The sequence below is a fragment of the Oncorhynchus gorbuscha genome, linkage group LG08 (genome assembly GCF_021184085.1).
Source record: "Oncorhynchus gorbuscha isolate QuinsamMale2020 ecotype Even-year linkage group LG08, OgorEven_v1.0, whole genome shotgun sequence".
NCBI classification, from domain to species: Eukaryota; Metazoa; Chordata; class Actinopteri; order Salmoniformes; family Salmonidae; genus Oncorhynchus; species Oncorhynchus gorbuscha.
In genome coordinates this window covers 48,902,461-48,921,362 of record NC_060180.1, presented here as the reverse complement: position 1 = coordinate 48,921,362, position 18,902 = coordinate 48,902,461, and the positions used below count along the sequence as shown (strand labels likewise).

The following is an 18,902-nucleotide window of genomic DNA, read 5'->3' as shown; positions in this document are numbered from 1 at the left end:
AGCAGAGAGACAGGTGGAGAAGCAGATGTGTTTTGCATACAGACAAGCCAGCAGATAATCACAGACAGACAGACAAGACACCAACTGAGCATATTGTGGATAGGTCCACCTTTGTGGAACCAGCAGACATACAGTACCTTCATATATGCCCTGCAAGTCCTCTCTCTCTTTTGAAGCTTTTTAACACAAAGTGAGGATTAAGAACAAGAGGCACACTATTAGGAAGCAAAAGAGCTCGGAGGGAAACGGAGGTTAGTCTATGTCTTTAGAAAACAGATATCCTAAAACACACCACTTACCCATCAGGATGGAAATGGTAATATATAAACCTTATGCTAGGTAGATGAAATAAGAAGATTGCTGTGTATTATGCAACACATTGTAAAATGTGTTTCGGGAAGCTGTATCTAGCTTCCATAACGACAAGGGCGTGGCCGGCCAAGAAAGAGCTGCACAGCATAGATGGGGAATCGCTGAGATAAAATTCCTACGCTTTGCATTAACAATGTTTGATAAAGCACTGAGAAAATCAACTAAGCAGGAGATGGTCATTTGGATTCCGCGGCACTGAGGTTATAACAGTATGCCGGCTTTGGGTTTTATTGTCGAGCCTTTTGTTGAATGGTCTCCGCCTCAGTCAAAGGAAAATGCTTCATTATTCCCACAGCTAGCTACATCGTGGCTGCAGGAGTATAGTACTGTGCAGTTTTAAGAAAGTACAGCCAGAACATAGACCGAAAGATTCAGTCTAGGACTAGCTAACCCAAAAGTAACCAAGACAACACTACCCTGGTGCCTTTTGGTCCAAATCATTTCACTTTTAGGTTCTGAATAGTACTGTGAAACCGTAATTCATTTCACTTTTAGGTTCTGAATAGTACTGTGAAACCGTAATTCATTTCACTTTTAGGTTCTGAATAGTACTGTGAAACCGTAATTCATTTCACTTTTAGGTTCTGAATAGTACTGAATAGGTTCTGAATAGTACTGTAAAACCGTAATTAATTCCCCCATATGACTGTCGACTGTTTTAGAAGTTGGTGATGGTGGAGAGGAGTTATTATTTGTGTTGGCTAGCGAGGGGCTGCAATCCATCAGCTCTAAGTCAGAGCTGCCAGGTGAGAAGGCTGCGTTTCAGAACCCAGTAATTACTAAGAAGAGGTGGGGCTGGAAGAATGAGCTTCCTCCCTCTCCACAGCCACAGCTCCCCCTATGGGCTGGGCCGGCATCTCCTCCCACTCCTCCCCCTAACCTCACCTGGAAGGAGAAGTGTGGGGAGAGCTAATGAGTGGGTTAACCTATGTAGAGTCAAAAGGTGGAGCAAAGCGAGGGCAGGAGAGGAGGAAATACTCCCCACCCAGAGATATACGTATGTCTATACAATGTACGGCTCTTGTACTAACTAGCCTACCTGAGGTCACATATACTCAGATTTATGAACTCAAATCGTCTGCTAAATGACATAAATTGTTTTATATTACCTTGTTGAAGCTACGCCCGGCGGAGTCCTTTTCGCATAGCTCCTGGAGCTGAGCGTCCAGGATGTCCACCAGCTGCTCCATGAGACGCACTGACGAGCTGATGTCACCGGCGAACACTGGACCCTGTGTGTGGTGGGCCAGCTCATTGGCTAGGTTAGCCGCATTCTCCCCACTACGGATCTGGAGTTGGAGGAAAAACGGCAATATTAAAGGTCCATTTTAAGCTTTTAATTACTTGTTCCTACTAAATACTGTACCTGGTATGTGGTATGTTAACTATGTGCTGGATACTTAAGGATATAATGGATACTTAAGCAATAAGTCAAGAGGGGGTGTAGTATATTGCCAATATACCACGGCTAAGGGCTGTTCTTATGCACGACGCAACGCGCAGTGCCTGGACACAGTCCTTAGCCGTGGTATATTGGCCATATACCACAAACCCTCGTGTCTTATTGCTATTATAAACTGGTTACCAAAGTAATTAGAGCAGTAAAAATAAATGTTTTGTCATACCCGTGGTATACGGCCTGATATACCACGGCTGTCAGCCAATCAGCATTCAGAGGTTGAACCACCCAGTTTATAATACTGATTTAATGTGGATAAAGGAAGAAAACAGCAGAGCAGGAAAAGGCTCATGGTCATTGGTGAAACATCTTCGGATGATAGGCATCACAGAGTCAGGTAAGGTACCGGTAATGTATCACATACTGATTTAAACTCAAATCAATATTAATGCTGCAAGCTATAGCCCACAGAAAGCAATCCACAGTGTGCAAGAAAAATATAAACAAATGTGCATTAAATGTGTATTTTGTTTACATCTATAAGGCATTCAGTGGAATACAGTATATGTATGGGCAAGCCTCTTATTTAGTGTTGAAACCAACCAGGTGCCATAAAATGACAGATACACCGTGCCCTTTCAGATGAAGTAGAAGAGGAAAGCTGATGTGTTTTGTTCCTTCCATCGCTGTCACCAGAGCCATGGGGGGACATTGTTGACCAACCTTTTGTGCCACTTGAGTGACCCAGTGGGAGGTACAGTTGCTGAGGTCAGGTCCCTTTGGGTTCCAGGTCCCCCCTGCCACCGTGCAGAGGTAGGAGGCAATGCCTGGAGAAACGCACAACAAAGACAACCATTACACAACCCTATTGTCTGTTTTTAATGTATGTGTACATTTCTGTAACGTTGCTGACCACTGCCATCTTGAACAGTTCTCTCTATCAAAAGAAATTGCATCACAATGAGTACAGCCTGTTTAAATAAAGGTTAAATAAAAATGTATTTAATAGGTTAGGCCAACTCTTCACTCTCCTACCATTCCTGTCCTCCTCTCAACAAGTTTCTCAGGAAAAACAAACAACTGAGGTCAGTCACGGTCAAAAAAGCAATGACGCAAAAAGTGGCTGACCAGTAGGAACCAGAAAGGTTGCCAGCTTTGTACTGTCTAAAAGCGGACACTGAACAGTGAGATATTCTCATACAGTTAATCTTTATACTGTAGGAATCATTGTCTGTCTTCTTATAGTCTAATTCAGTGGTATCCAAAGTTGGGGTTATGAACTGCAGTGAGCCCCCCCCCCAATTGTTTTTTAAAAAATGTAAAAATGTATTAAGTACATTTATTTATAGCTTTATTTTGAAAATTAAATTAATTGAAGGTTATTTGTTGATGTAAAAATCTACATACATTTTACAGATTTTAAAAGGTTGTGTAATTATATTTGGGATTAGGGTGTGGTCGCGAGAAATTCTTGGGGTGATAAATGGGGTCCCCAGAAATTCCATCAGTACAAAATGGGTTCCCTGTTGAAAAGGTTTGAATATACCACAGGTCTAATTGCTGGTTGTCAATTAATACATTTGCCATTACCAGTGGAGGCTCCTCAGAGGAGGAAGAGGAGGACCATCCTCATTGAATATTATAAAATAAATAAAAATTAAAACATTTACAAAGTTATCCTTTTTTAGATAAAACGATACTAAATATAATCACATCACCAAATGATTTATAAAAACACGCTATTTTGCAATGAAGGCCTACAGTAGCTTCAACAGCACTGTAGGGCAGCACCATGGTGTAGTCAGAGGACAGCCATCGACTTCAATACAAAACCTAGGAGGCTCATGGTTCTCATCACCTTCCATAGACTTACACAGCAATTATGACTTCTGGAAGACGTCCTCCAACCTATCAGAGCTCTTGCAGCATAAACAGACATGTTGTCCACCCAATCAGAGGATCAGATAATTAATCTAGTACTGAAAGCATAGCCTACAGCTAGCTAGCACTGCAGTGCATAAAATGTGGTGAGTCGTTGACTCAAAGAGAGAGAAAGACAATACTTTAACAGTTTTGAACAAATTCATTTCTTCCAAAATGAAGGAGAAGCAAGAGAGTCATTTTTTCCCTTTCAGTTTCACTTAGCTAGCAAATGCAGCTTGCTAGTTTAGCCTACTCAAACAGAGGGATGCTATGTTAGTTAGCTGGCTATGACTATCCATCACAACACTGGAACTCTTCCAAGTTAAGGTAAGCATTTGATATTACTCATTTATTACCAGCAGGGCCTGCCTGTGTAAGTGCTAAACTGCTTACTGACTGTACACTAACATCACTGCACAATTGTAGGTTAATTGACTACTATGTTACTTTAGCTAATATGGTGACAACGATGTAGGCTGTGTATAGCGGTTATGATATGGTTTGGCTTGTAAAGATTTTTCCACCTGGTCACACACAGCTGGTCATGTGTTGTGCATTGAAGTCCACAAGCGAAGGGAAAAGGTTAGAGGAGGAGAGTGCATAGATGCGAGAGGGAATAAAAATGTGGCTGCTATGAAAGTGACCTATGTTTACACGTGATCAGGGATGTATTCATTTAGCCAGTTCTGTTGAAAAAAACAAATGGAACAAAACATACCTGAATATGTCCAACAGAAACGCGAATTTGCAGATGTTGGGCTAATGATTACACCCTATATCAGCTAGATGCATTCAAGAGTGTGAGGGGTATAGGGGACATTCAGTATCATGTAGTAGCCTAAACCTATCGCTGTTACATAGAACTGGGTGAATGGGATATGAATGAGAGTCATCCGACATGCTGTAATAGAAATAAGGCAATGCTCATGAAAAGAAAATCATCCTCCCTCATCTTAAACTGCATTGACCGCCACTGCTCTGTACCATATATATTACTGAATTCATTGTAAGCCTTGATGCCCTGCATGTCTGCATTCCATATTATTGAAACAATGATAATATACATCCCCTTACGCCAACACATTGTACATTATCTTTCTGTTTATTTTATCTTCCTATATTGTCTGTTTGGCCCTATTAGCATATTGTAGGTAATGAATATCACATGTTGGGACCTTGTCCAATGTAAGGTAGGCTATGTGAAAGACAATGTCTAAACACACTAATAAGCACAAACACATTCATACACCCCCCCCCCCCACCACCACCACCCTGGTTCCCGATAGTACCTCTGGTTCCTTTGGGGCAGGGTCTCTCCACGGTGACTCCAGTGTGTGTCTGGGGCCAGGAAATGCCTCTCTTCGTTGTTCCCTCACAGAAGCGCCTGGGGGTGGGGGGATCTCTGGGGCGGTGGGGTCAGCCGTCCCATGGGGGTCCTCCGCTGGGTTTCCCGCCTCTCTCTCTCTCCCATCCCTGGGGTCAGCCGGAATCGTGGTGTTAACTGGGCCTTTGACTGTGGACGTGGTGGTGGTGATGAGAGTGGTGGTCTCAGGCAGGGCTGATGAGAGGGAGACATCTTTTGTAGTTGGCACTAGGAGAGGATGTAAGGGAAGAGTGGTGGTTATAGCTTTCATAAAAAACCCTGCCTGACCTTGAACTCCCTTCATACATTTCAGACGTACATCAGATACATCAGTCAGCAGGGAAAGTTCAAGGTAGTTTCACTGTTTAAGTTCCACCCCACCAGAAGGGGTGGCTGCTCTACTCCACACATCAACTGGAGACGGTCCATACATTCCTGGAGACACAGAGTCTACTGCAGCACTCGGGTATTACTCCACCTTTCTCTGTTCTGTTTCTGCTCCAGCACAGGAAGCACAAAGTCAGGAGGAGGAAACCTGCAAACGCTACACCAGGGTTTCACAAAAACCCGGTCCTGGGGCCCCACCTGAACTACACAATTGATTCAAATAACAAACAAGCTTTGGTTATTTGAATCAGTAGTGTAGTGCTGGGTCAAAAAGAACACGTGCACCCAGGGGCGACCCTAGCACCCAGGGGCGACCCTAGCACCCAGGGGCGACCCCAGCACCCAGGGCGACCCCAGCACCCAGGGGCGACCCCAGCACCCAGGGGAGACCCCAGCACCCAGGGCGACCCCAGCACCCAGGGGCGACCCCAGCACCCAGGGGCGACCCCAGCACCCAGGGCGACCCCAGCACCCAGGGGCGACCCCAGCACCCAGGGGCGACCCCAGCACCCAGGGCGACCCCAGCACCCAGGGGAGACCCCAGCACCCAGGGGCGACCCCAGCACCCAGGGGCGACCCCAGCACCCAGGGCGACCCCAGCACCCAGGGGAGACCCCAGCACCCAGGGGCGACCCCAGCACCCAGGGGCGATCCCAGCACCCAGGGGGAAACCCTGCACTACACTATCTCAGACTATTTTTTACCTTTACCCAATCCCCAAAATAACGAGAGGTCAGGTCGTGTAGCAGCATCTGCCTGGCTCTCCTGGGTGGTGGCTGATTAAATGTCAACAGGGAAGACAAAGCCTGCCTGCATTTGACTTTTTTATTGTTCGTTTCATCTCTCCCTTTGATAAAGCCGGCGTGGGCAAAAACCATACCTCAGCGATAATGCTCTGCTGATGTATTCAATGCACAGCTATAAAGACAATCTGTGTAGGTGTGTGTAGTAACCAAGAAGGGGTAGTCTGTAGCCTTTAAAAAAAATGTTTTACAGTCTCTACCCATTTGTGTGATCACAGAACTGTGAATGTACAGTAGACGTCTATTTGAATGAAAGAGGCAAATAGGAAAATAGATATAAAAAGGGTACAGAGAAAACAGTTTATCGTGCATGCTTGGGTGTGCTTTGCAGCCCGCGTATATGAGGCAGTGACTGTGTGCATGACTACACTGGTTGCCTCTTGCCTTACTGATCTTATATTATATCCACGGCCACACGATCACTGGCGCTGATAAGAGGCAGCTTCCCAGAATGAGGTCTGCTACTGTGAAAGTCCCGCAGTGCCGTCTTCAGAGGCCCACGGTGCTTCAGGGAAAAGGCAATATCATGCTATCTGACACCCCATCATCAAACACATATCTCCATTTCCCCCCGACCTGAATGGTGAGAATGCCCACATTTAGAGTCTGAGCTCTGGAGCTAATCAGACCATCAGGAGACTGGTCGTCTTTGTTTTGTGTTTCCATTTCAGTGAAATCTGGAAGTTCATTACAAAGCCCTGTCTGTGTCTGTCTGTGTTTACGACAGGCTTTTCAAAAAAGACCTCAAGGGTGCATAAACAACAATGCATTAAATCTAGCCGGACGCCGCGGTTCTCAGGAAAATGGGGAGGGAAAAAGTGGCCCAGACAGCGACACATTTCGGATGAAAAAAAAAATAAAAAATGACAGCCAGGCTCAACCAGCCTTATTGCAATGTTGTTGTGTTATGACATTTCATTCAATGACCTTTTCTCCCCTGGCAGGAGCAGTGTTTAATTGGGCTGTACTCATTCCGTCATTGTGCGTCCATCTGTCAGTCAGCTACTCACTCACTCACGTTTCTGAGCACTGAGCATGGATGCAAATGAGCGTCTGACATATGTCCAGTTTATTGTTGTGTGAACAGATGTTGAGAGGAGGTCTCTTATGAATATTTGACATTCATGCTGCAGCAGGTTGTGTGGTGGTGTTCTCTCTCCCGCTCTCCCCGTGGACACGCAAGAGGCTGTGAGAGAATAAAGACTTGAAAGGGAATCTACGAAACACCACACTGAGAGAAAAACACTCATACCAGAGTCACCATTCTAAGGAGACTATCATAGCTACTGATAAGCACTGGAATCCTGGTCTAGTTGTAGTTTGCTAGCGCCTGAACATGACCTCTCGGCCGCTTCCTCTCTGCAGTGGCAGATAAATAAATAAATAAACAAATAAGGTAAATATACCAAACCTAAACCACTTGTCAAAGAGGACCATCTTCCCGTTACATTTCTCTAGATGTCGCCAACCACCGCCCTCCCGCACTCTGTCATTTTCTTTTGATTACGACGAGTCATTTCACAGATGGTGGTTGAAAGCAGTGGGTCCTCTGCCAGCACTCAGGCCAGAGAGGGGCCACCTCAATTAGCTGTCATTTCACTCAAGAGCTAGTTAAAGTCCCTCTGGGTGGGGGAGGCAGACGGCTAGGACACTCTGGGTGGCATATGTTGAGTGATCTATGTTATAAATAACACGAGGTGCTCAGAGGTTGAGTAGCACTCTGAAAAATGCACGGTGTCGGGAGTTTCGGGAACTTTTGAAAACTGAATAGAATGAACTAGATATAATGGAATCGACAGCAGTGGAATGGGGGGGCCATTGAGAAAGCAAATAAATGGTTAGGCAACACACTGTGCACTAAAAAAATTTATGTCGGAACATGCAAAAACTAAATAGAATGAACTATACACAAATCGCCAGCAAGTAATGGGGCACTTCAAGGGAGTGAGGAAAGGGTTAAGCAATACTCTCCACTAATGATAAATAAAGATGAAGCTAGAGTTCTATATTTTAACATCACCGCAGGGCACTTTTCTTACTCTCCAAAAATGAAATACTAATAAGATGATCAGAGGCATAGCTACTGTATGCTGTTTGTCTAAGCTAGCCCTATTGGTTGACGGCCAAGTCCCAACTCCCGAAAAGCCAGACTTCTCATTTCCTCTGGAAAGGACAGGTTTTGCCATTATCTCTGAAGAATTGAGGATTCGACATGAAACGTTTGTTTAGGAGAGTTTGACAGGGAAGCAACATAATAACAGGCCATCAGTGTGTCTGTGGCGTGGAAGAAGCAGACGTCGTGTGACTCTCGCTCTCTCTCTGCAGAAAGAAGCTGTTTCAGCCTCTGCGGCAACTCAAGGTTTGTTTGGAAATCAATGATTGTCGAAATGAAAGGGTTGTTTAAATACTCGATCGACTGAATGAAAATGTCAAAAATGCTGAGTGTCCACTACATCGGCGTTAACAATAGATTCAATAATGAAGCAACGTCTCAGTGAACTTCCAAATGTCAGAGTCCTCCAAAAACCTGGTGGCGGTGTTACATTCTCTTAGTTCATACAGTGGTTTTCAAAGTGTGAATCTGGCCATCTGACGAGGACTGCAATAAGAGGCCAAAACAGCCTGTACCAAACTGTTGGACGCGACACAACCAACGCACCACCAGCCTACACTGCAACGCCATGAATAACGAATGGTGTGAGGGTGAGTGAGTGTGTGGGTGTGTGTGTGTGTGAATGTCTGCGAGTGTCAACGTGTGTGTGTGCATCCATCCGTGCGTTTTAAGCTTAGCCATTTCCAGTCAGCCAGACAGTCTCCCTCTCTCTCTGAATATCTCAAACTTAAAAAGGGAGCCACAACTGTGGTGTTGCTTTTTTGAAGATCCCTACGCCAGACCAGTAGCTAATGACAGAGAGAAACAACAAAACCCAGAAGACATGAATATTACATTCGCTTGTTTTTACGCAGTCTCATCCTGCTCTGCGTGAGCCCGTGTGACGTGCTGATGTGAACATCAGTTCTGTGTAGCTAGTAGCTCCCGTAATGGGTCTAAGTGAACCCTCAGGTCACATAGCCCTTTCTGCCCTGGGAAGACAGGTTTTTCCTGGCTTTGCCTTTAGTACAACTTGGAATAACTCATGGGTCTTTCTGGCAGAAAAAGGCAGAAACCACTGCCATCACACAGTGGATGAAGTAAATAACTGAAAAGGCGTAGGTTGTTTTACTCCTAATGTGTTCTTATTACCTGTATTTACTGGACTAAGGCAATTACCACATCAAGCACTGCTGTGGCATTGCTGTGGCACTTCTGTGGGCGTTATTGACAGTTGTTCTTAAAGATCAAGAGACAGAAAAAGCTCTGCCAATGCCAGACAGGATTTGGATCCATGTGGTCTGATTTACGAGAGCTGAAACTGAACACTGGGGCCACCTCGTTACTACCGAAGGGAACACCAGGCCATGGAGCCACTTTGAGAGAGAAAGGTTGCTAGCACAAAATATACTGTGCAGCTAGGAACACTCTCTCTTCCAGTTCTTTAAAATGTCCACTTGAAGTCACACATTCCAATCCACCAATCAGGAAGTCAGACTCATGAAGACTTGTGCCATGGCAACAAGAGGAACAAATGGAGGCGTTCCAACTATCCGCCTGGCACCTTGACCTCTGACACGCACACACACACAAACACCCTTGACTCCGGTCTGCATGACTCTCCTTGCTGATGTGTTAATTCCTTCTGATCCACTAAGCGGCAAGGACTCACGTGATCTGGTAAATATTCCCTTTGTTTCTCTGCTTCAAAGAGTATAAAGCCTCACTGTGTGTCAGTCACGATACAATTTATTAATGAGCCCAGCAAGTGCTTCTTCATCATGCTACACGTCGATGCAAAGTTTAAAAAGCATTCAAATAAATATGCATTACCGAGTTTTATAAGCAGCCAAATTGAATGAGCAGAACGTCGATAGAGCGATGCAAGACTAGGCGCTTTAGGACATTAGCACGTTTTGTGAGGCAGAAGGAGATCTAGTCGATTAGAATCTCACTAACTAGCCTTTTCCATGTGTTCAGTGGCATGGTCGGCGACTCAGCTGTGTCTTTCTTCTCCTTGGGTTGTTGGATCTCTCCATGTGGCTAAACCCCACAGTTCTCCATTGGCCCAGTTCCTCTCTGTGAAGGATTTCATTTAACACTCCTCTTTTTTACTCCTCAGATCAATGCTACCTCGAAGGCAAATACATTTTCTCCCTTCTCCCCTCGTTACTTTGAAATGCTCCTGGCAATTATTGGCTCCCCTGATTAGTCTTTGGAATTAATTAGACCAAGACCCGAGTCGATGTCTTTGAGGAATCTCAGACAATACCCTTGCAAGTGTGTCCCTACACATTTTGTAATGGGTGGCACTTAGGGGCACATTTTATTGTCACGTCGGAGCAGTACGATCTCTAAAATAGTGAGCCTTCTTAGGAGGTGGACTATCAATGTCTTGATCACTGGTGTCTGTGTGTTAGGAAAGCATTCGAGGAGTTTCACTCTTCAACACATGTATGTGTTCTGAAACTCACACCCCCTGTAGTAAATTCAAATGAATCCTTGGAGTTTGGAATATATCTTAGGAATTATACAGGCATCAAATACAGTTATATATGCACACAAAATATACATTTGGAAACATTCAGGTCCATTTGTTTTGGTTTCTGTCTTATCCCCTAAAACACCTAGTACAGACATATAAATCGGCTTTACCTGGCTCCCATAGGATGAGCTTTTCTAAAAGGGTGTATGCAAAGGTTGTTGGCATAGTAGGAGAAGACACAGTCGCGGTACTATACTGACTACCGAGCTCTGTAAAAAGCTGAGAATCGTAGTGATTCGGTTCAACTGACAACTTTTACCGTGGGGCCCCATGAATCTTAAATGGGGCTGACACCAATTAGTCGACTGGTCAATCGTTTGGTCGATAGGCTGTCGAACCAAGATTGATTTTAGTCGAGCAGTAGCAAATATATCTATATTTTTTATGGCAAAAGACACCTGTCTTATTCGCGGCCATCTCAGTGAACTAATCCATTGCGGAGGCTGAGACTAATCCATTGCAGAGGCCGTGGGGATGGCACAGTCCAAGAAGGAGTGTGGCTAAGATGCACAATGCATATCTCGCTCCAGAATGCACCCCCTCCTGCCAATTTGTGCACATTCATTGTTTCATAATTCATTGTGTGAATTGTTTGCCTTCCATTGTTAGTTCCCCACTACATACACTACATGCCCAAAAGAATGTGGACACCTGCTCGTCGAACATCTCATTACAAAACCATGGGCATTAATATAGAGTTGGTTCCAAACCCAGATTTGCCCATGGGACTGCCTGATGGTGAAACGTGATTCATCACTCCAGAGAACGTGTTTCCACTGCTCCAGAGTCCAATGACGGCAAGCTTTACACCACTCCAGCCAACGCTTGGCATTGTGATCTTAAGCTTGTGTGCGGCTGCTCGGCCATGGAAACCCATTTCATGAAGCTCCCGACTAACAGTTATTGTGCTGACATTGCTTCCAGTGTGTAGTTTGGAACTTGGTAGTGAGTGTTGCAACTTAGAACTGGTTATTTTTACGCGCTACGCGGTCCCGTTCTGTGAGCTTGCGTGGCCTACCACTTTGCGGCTGAGCCGTTGTTTCTCTTCCACTTCACAATAACAGCACTTACAGTTGACCCGGGCAGGTCTAGCAGGGCAGAAATTTGTCGAACCGACTTGTTGGAAAGGTGGCATTCTATGATAGTGCCACGTTGAAAGTCACTGATCTCTTCCGTAAGGCCATTCTACTGACAATGTTTGATAAACATCTCAGCAACGGGTGTGGGTGAAATAGCCAAATCCACTCATTTGAAGGGGTGTCCACATACTTTTGTATATACTGTTTATATATATCATCAGTAGTGCCTTTACCGTTATTTCCTATAATTTATTTTTTTGCTTATGGTAATTTCTGTTAATGCATTCAATAGCTTATATTTTCAGGTCTTTACCGTTCTCATTGTCGGTGTGGATATGTTGTTTGCAGAGCGCACAACCTATGCTACACTTGTGAGAAACAAGTTTTCGTTAATTTCATTCAATTTGTGAATTTAGTACCTGCACCTGATTACGCATAGAAGTAGGCCTATAGCCTACATGTCCTGCGTGCAAATGTAGGCATATATGAGGCACATTTGGGCACATTTGGGGATTTGGTAGTATTTCTGATTGGCTTAACGCACCACCACTTACGAACTGTGGAGCTTCTCAAAGTAATGTTTTCGTCACCTCAAGTAAACAAAGTCTGTTTTTACATCCATTGAGAATGCCAATAGTTCCTCAATGTATCTGAAAGATCTTTCCACCTCTCTCCCTTTCCATAACCACTCAGCATGCTCTGATTCCGTGGAAACGTCACAAAATAGGCCCACCTGATTACTTCTTATCCCTTGTGCAAATAACCTACAGCTGTGTGTCTGACCCAAGTTCATTGGCGCTGTAAATCAAATCAAACTTTATTTGCCACATGCGCCGAAGTGTCGACTTTACCTTGAAATGCTGAATACAACAAGTGTAGACTTTACCTTGAAATGCTGAATACAACAAGTGTAGACTTTACCGTGTAATGCTGAATACAACAAGTGTAGACTTTACCGTGTAATGCTGAATACAACAAGTGTAGACTTTACCTTGAAATGCTGAATACAACAAGTGTAGACTTTACCTTGAAATGCTGAATACAACAAGTGTAGACTTTACTGAATACAACAAGTGTAACTTTACCTTGTAATGCTGAATACAACAAGTGTAGACTTTACCTTGTAATGCTGAATACAACAAGTGTAGACTTTACCTTGTAATGCTGAATACAACAAGTGTAGACTTTACCTTGTAATGCTGAATACAACAAGTGTAGACTTTACCTTGTAATGCTGAATACAACAAGTGTAGACTTTACCTTGTAATGCTGAATACAACAAGTGTAGACTTTACCGTGAAATGCTGAATACAACAAGTGTAGACTTTACCGTGAAATGCTGACTTACAAGCCCTTAACCAACAGTGTAGACTTTACCGTGAAATGCTTACTTACAAGTCCTTAAACAACAGTGTAGACTTTACCGTGAAATGCTTACTTTACAAGCCCTTAACCAACAGTGCAGTTCAAGAAGAAGAAAATATTCACCAAGTAGGCTAAAATAAAAAGTAATCATAAAAAGTAACACAATAAGAATAACAATAACAAGGCTATATACAGGGGGAACCAGTACCGAGTCAGTGTGCAGGGGTACAGGCTAGTTGAGGTACATGTAGGTGGGGGCGAAGTGACTATGCATAGGTAACAAACAAAAAGTGAGTAGCAGCAGTTTACAAGTGGGGGGGGGGGGTCTAATGTCTTGAGGGTGGAAGCTGTTGAGGAGCCTTTTGGTCCTAGACTTGGTGCTCTGGTACCACATGCCGTGCAGTAGCAGAGAAAACCGTCTATAACTTGGGTGACTGGAGTCTCTGATAATTTTGAGGATCTGGGGGCCCATGCAAAATCTTTTCAGTCTCCTGGGGGGGGAAAGGTTTTGTCTTGACCTCTTGTCTTGGCATGTTTGGACCATGATGGTTCGTTGGTGATGTGGACACCAAGAAACTTGAAACTCTCGACCCGCTCCACTACAGCCCCGTTGATGTTAATGGGGGCCTGTTCAGCCCGCCTTTTCCTGTAGTCCACGATCAGCGCTTTTGTCTTGCTCACATTGCGGGAGAGGTTGTTGTCCTGGCACCACACTGCCAGTTCTCTAACCTCCTCCCTATAGGCCGTCTCATCGTTGTCTGTGATCAGGCCTACCACTGTTATGTCGTCAGCAAACTTAATGATGGTGTTGGAGTCGTGTTTGGCCACGCAGTCGTGGGTGAACAGGGAATACAGGGTGGGACTAAGTACACACCCCTGAGGGGCCCCAGTGTTAAGGATCAGTGTGGCAGATGTATTGTTGCCTACTCTTACCACCTGGGGGCGGCCAGTCAGGAAGTCCAGGATCCAGTTGCAGAGGGAGGTGTTTAGACTCAGAGTCCTTAGCTTAGTGATGAGATTTGTGGGCACTATGGTGTTGAATGCTGAGTTGTAGTCGATGAACATCATTCTCACATAGGTGTTCCTTTTGTCCAGGTGAGAAAGGGCAGTGTGGAGTGCGACTGAGATTGCGTCATCTGTGGATCTGTTGGGGCAGTATGTGAATTGGAGTGGGTCTAGGGTGTCCAGGAGGATGCTGTTGATGTGAGCCATGACCAGCCTTTCAAAGCACTTCATGGCTTCCGACGTGAGTGCCACGGGGCGGTAATCATTTAGGCAGGTTACCTTCGCTTCCTTGGGCACAGGGACTATGGTGGTCTGCTTGAAACATGTAGGTATTACAGACTCAGTCAGGAAGAGGTTGAAAATGTCAGTGAAGACACTTGACAGTTGGTCCACGCATGGTTTGAGTACACGTCCTGGTAACTCGTCTTACCCAGTGGCTTCGTGAATGTTGACCTGTTTAAAGGTTTTGTTCACATCAGCTACCGAGAGGGTTATCATACAGTCATCCAGAACAGCTGGTGCTCTTGTGCATGCGTCAGTGTTGCTTGCCTCGAAGCGAGCATAAAAGGCATTTACCACGCCTGGTAGGCTGCGTCACTGGGCAGCTCGCGTCTGGGTTTCCCTTTGTAGTCCGTAATAGTTTTCAAGCCCTGCCAAATCCGACGAGCATCAGAGACGGTGTAGTAGGATTCAATCTTAATCCTGTATTGACACTTTGTTTGTTTGATGGTTCGTCTGAGGCATAGCGGGATTTCTTCTAAGCGATTAGTCTCCCACTCCTTGAAAGCGGCAGCTCTAGCTTTTAGCTTGATGCGGATGTTGCCTGTAATCCATGGCTTCTGGTTGGGATATGTATGTACAGTCACTGTGGGGACGATGTCATTGATGCACTTATTGATGAAGCCAATGACTGAGGTAGTGTATTCCTCAATGCCATTTGATGAATCCCGGAACATATTCCAGTCTGTGCTAAGAAAACAGCCCTGTAGCTTAGCATCCGCATCATCTGACCAGTTCCGTATTGATATTCTATACAATGTGGCAAGTTTGCAAGAGCAAGCTTCAGGCCAAACCCAAGATAACAGTTGATACAATGTTTTAAATTCATTGCAGACAGGCCATGCATAGCCAATGTGATTCATAGGATATTTCTTTTCTACCTGCAGGCTGCAGGCTGCAATGTATTTATTTGTTGGTTTCATGTAGGCTATTTTTTACATAGTTGGAAATGCCAATAGAAGTTACTTTTGTTCCTTATTTCATCAAATAGAGTGCTGAAAGCATCAGACAAGGTCAAAGCATATAGTTGATTTTATTAAAACACATAGGGTGTGTCTACAGTTGAAGTCGGAAGTTTACATACACTTAGGTTGGAGTACTTAAAACTAGTTTTTCAACCACTCCACAAATTTCTTGTTAACAAACTATAGTCTTGGCAAGTCGGTTAGGATATCTACATGACACAGATACTTTTCCCAATAATTGTTTACAGACAGATTATTTCACTTATAATTCACTGTATCACAAGTCCAGTGGGTCAGAAGTACATACACAAAGTTGACTGTGCCTTTAAACAGTAAGCATACTGCCAACGCTGTGGCAAAATGGCTGAAGGACAACAAAGTCAAGGTATTGGAGTGATCGTCACAAAGCCCTGACCTCAATCCTAGAGAATATTTGTGGGCAGAACTGAAAAGGCGTGTGTGAGCAAGGAGGCCTACAAACCTGAATCAGTTACACCAGCTCTGTCAGGAGGAACGGGCCAAAATTCACCCAACTCATTGTGGGAAGCTTGTGGAAGGCTACCCGAAACGTTTGACCCTAGTTAAACAATTTAAAGGCAATACTACCAAAAACTATTTGAGTCTATGTAAACTGTAAACTGACCCAGTGATGAAAGGAATAAAACCTGAAATAAATCATTCTCTCTAATATTATTCTGATATTTCACATTCTTAAAATAAAGTGGTGATCCTATCTGACCTAAAATGCAGGGAATTGTTACTAGGACTAAATGTCAGGAATTGTGAAAAACTGAAGTTTAAATGTAGTTGGCTAAGGTGTATGTAAACTTCTGACTTGAACTGTATATATGGAAAAATACATCCATTTTGAATTGTATATCGTTTTATTGCATCTCAATTCCCAGGTTAATTTCATGTTTTCATGTACATCTGAGCTATTGCCATTCAAGCAGGGAGAAATTCAGCTGGTATGACGTAGCATTACAATAAATCTTCTCTCACCGCACTAGAAGTTAATAGGAATATGACTTTTAAATTGCCTATCACATCTATCATACATGTCAGATTTCAATATTGGCCGATGTCATTACGTGGGAGGTTGTCTTCTCTTAAATGAGCCATTGATCATATTTTTGCGATATTCCTACCTCGATAAATGTGTAATTTAACAGAGGGTCCACCACATTTCTCCTATTAGTCTGCCTCTTCAGTCCAATGTGCATTGCATTGCCGTTGTGAATGTCAGACTTCACTCTGCAAGGCACATCGATCTGCAGGTTGAACATGGTGAGATTGTAGACTACTAAATTGATAGTGCAGTTGTGTTTAGGCGATTTTACAGTGAACTCGCTACTTCACATGCTGATATTCACTTTCGTATTATTGTGTGAAGCTATGTTTGCTAGGGTGGCAGGTAGCCTAGTGGTTAACAGCAATAGGACATTAACCGAAAGGTCGCTGGTTTGAATACGCAAGATGGAACAATTTACCGTTCTGCCCTTGAGCAAGGCAGTTAACACCCAACAAATGCTCCCCGGACACCAATGACATCGATTAAGGCATGCCTCCCCCACCTCTCTGATTCAGAGGGGTTGGGTTAAAAGCGGAAGACACATTTTTGGTTGAATGCATTCAGTTGTGTAAGGTATCCCCTAGCTAGCCGGCCAGCCCACAGAAAGAGCATTGCATTGTGGGTTTTATAGTCGACTTGAGATGCAACTGATTTCCACAACAATCACATGTTGCTACCAACCTTATTATAACGACAAAATGAAACACTTGTTCACAGTGTTATTTAACACAGTAAATCATAGTAATTTGTGGATTTTTCCTTTAATGGACACAATTAGTTCTCTCTCTGCACCTCAAGTGCTTGTTGGTATCAGTGAGAGAGAGAGAGAGAGAGAGAGAGAGAGAGAGAGAGAGAGAGAGAGAGAGAGAGAGAGAGAGAGAGAGAGAGAGAGTCGTTCTTTTAGCACCACACGATCACCCTGCAGAACAGGTTGTTTAATTCCTCTCTGTACTAAACATGAACCATTTACTCTCATGTGCCTACCTGTGCCATTCACAAAAGCCTAGTGGGACCTTGCAGCTGGCATAGCCTTGCTTCTCTATCTGCCTTCCTCTATGAGCAGTTCAATGGTTTCATAAAATTCGGTATTAATTTTACCTTTATTTAACTAGGCAAGTCAGTTAAGAACAAACTCTTACTTGACGGCCTAGGAACAGTGGGTTAACTGCCTTGTTCAGGGGCAGAATGACAGATTTTTACCTTGTCAGCTCGGGGATTCGTTCTTGCAACCTTTCGGTTACTAGTCCAACGCTCTAACCACTAGGCTACCCCCCAACCCCCCCACCCCACTTAATGATTTGCAGAGGCCAGTTATGAATGCAAATATATACGTTTCAATTCCAGTAGCAGAACTGTAGCTCAAGCAAGGGTTCATAAACTAAAAAGGGTCAAATAATCAACAACTGTGTAGGTACTGTGTGGTTGTTTTCATCATGTGGTGGTCATGTGGTGGTCCTTCTGTAGCTCAGTTGGTAGAGCATGGCGCTTGTAACGCCAGGGTAGTGGGTTCGATCCCCGGCACCACCCATATGTAGAATGTATGCACACATGACTGTAAGTCGCTTTGGATAAAAGCGTCTGCTAAATGGCATATATTATTATTATTATTATTATCATTACGTCTATCGCATGCAGCTGAGCCAGCGAGTTTTTTTGCGTGTCTGGCTCTCTGGTCTTTGCGTTTTTCTGTAGCATTAGCTGTGATAACAGAACACTGTGAAGCCCCTTGGTTGGAAACGCGCTGCCATGCGGACTCCTCTTCTCTTTTTCCGTGTGGCTGTTATAAGACATTGAGGGTAGTTAATGATAACTCAGTTGGTAATGACATTAACATTCATCTTACCCTGAGCATCCAAAACGGGCCGTTTGCATGTACATACATGCCAGTTCTGTCTGTCTGTCTGTCTGTCTGTCTGTCTGTCTGTCTGCCTGCCTGCCTGCCTGCCTGCCTGCCTGCCTGCCTGCCTGCCTGTCTGTCTGTCTGTCTGTCTGTCTGTCTGTCTGTCTGTGTCTGTCTGTCTGTCTGTCTGTCTGCCTGCCTGGGCAGATATACATGTAGAGGGAGCAAAGGGAAAACAAACAGACGTGTTGACAGGTGGTCAGCGTGTCCATGGATACGTTGCCCTTAGACACAAGAGGTCGGGGATCAGATTTCACAACCTTAACGTTAATCTAGCCTGGGACCCTCACTCACCGAATATCACTTCGTTTTCAATATCGTTTTACTCCAACTTGAACCCCCTGACGTCAGCG

General features: G+C 44.3%; 1 protein-coding gene across 1 annotated transcript in view; it reads right to left on the bottom strand.

Annotated features, from left to right (window-relative positions):
• LOC124041763 (adhesion G protein-coupled receptor L2-like) overlaps positions 1-18,902 on the bottom strand; it is a 114,457-nt gene that overhangs the window by 37,641 nt on the left and 57,914 nt on the right. The window contains 5 exon segments of the mRNA XM_046359756.1: positions 138-176; positions 1,482-1,661; positions 2,495-2,598; positions 4,984-5,091; positions 5,094-5,285. Coding sequence (XP_046215712.1) covers positions 138-176; positions 1,482-1,661; positions 2,495-2,598; positions 4,984-5,091; positions 5,094-5,285 — 623 coding nt within the window.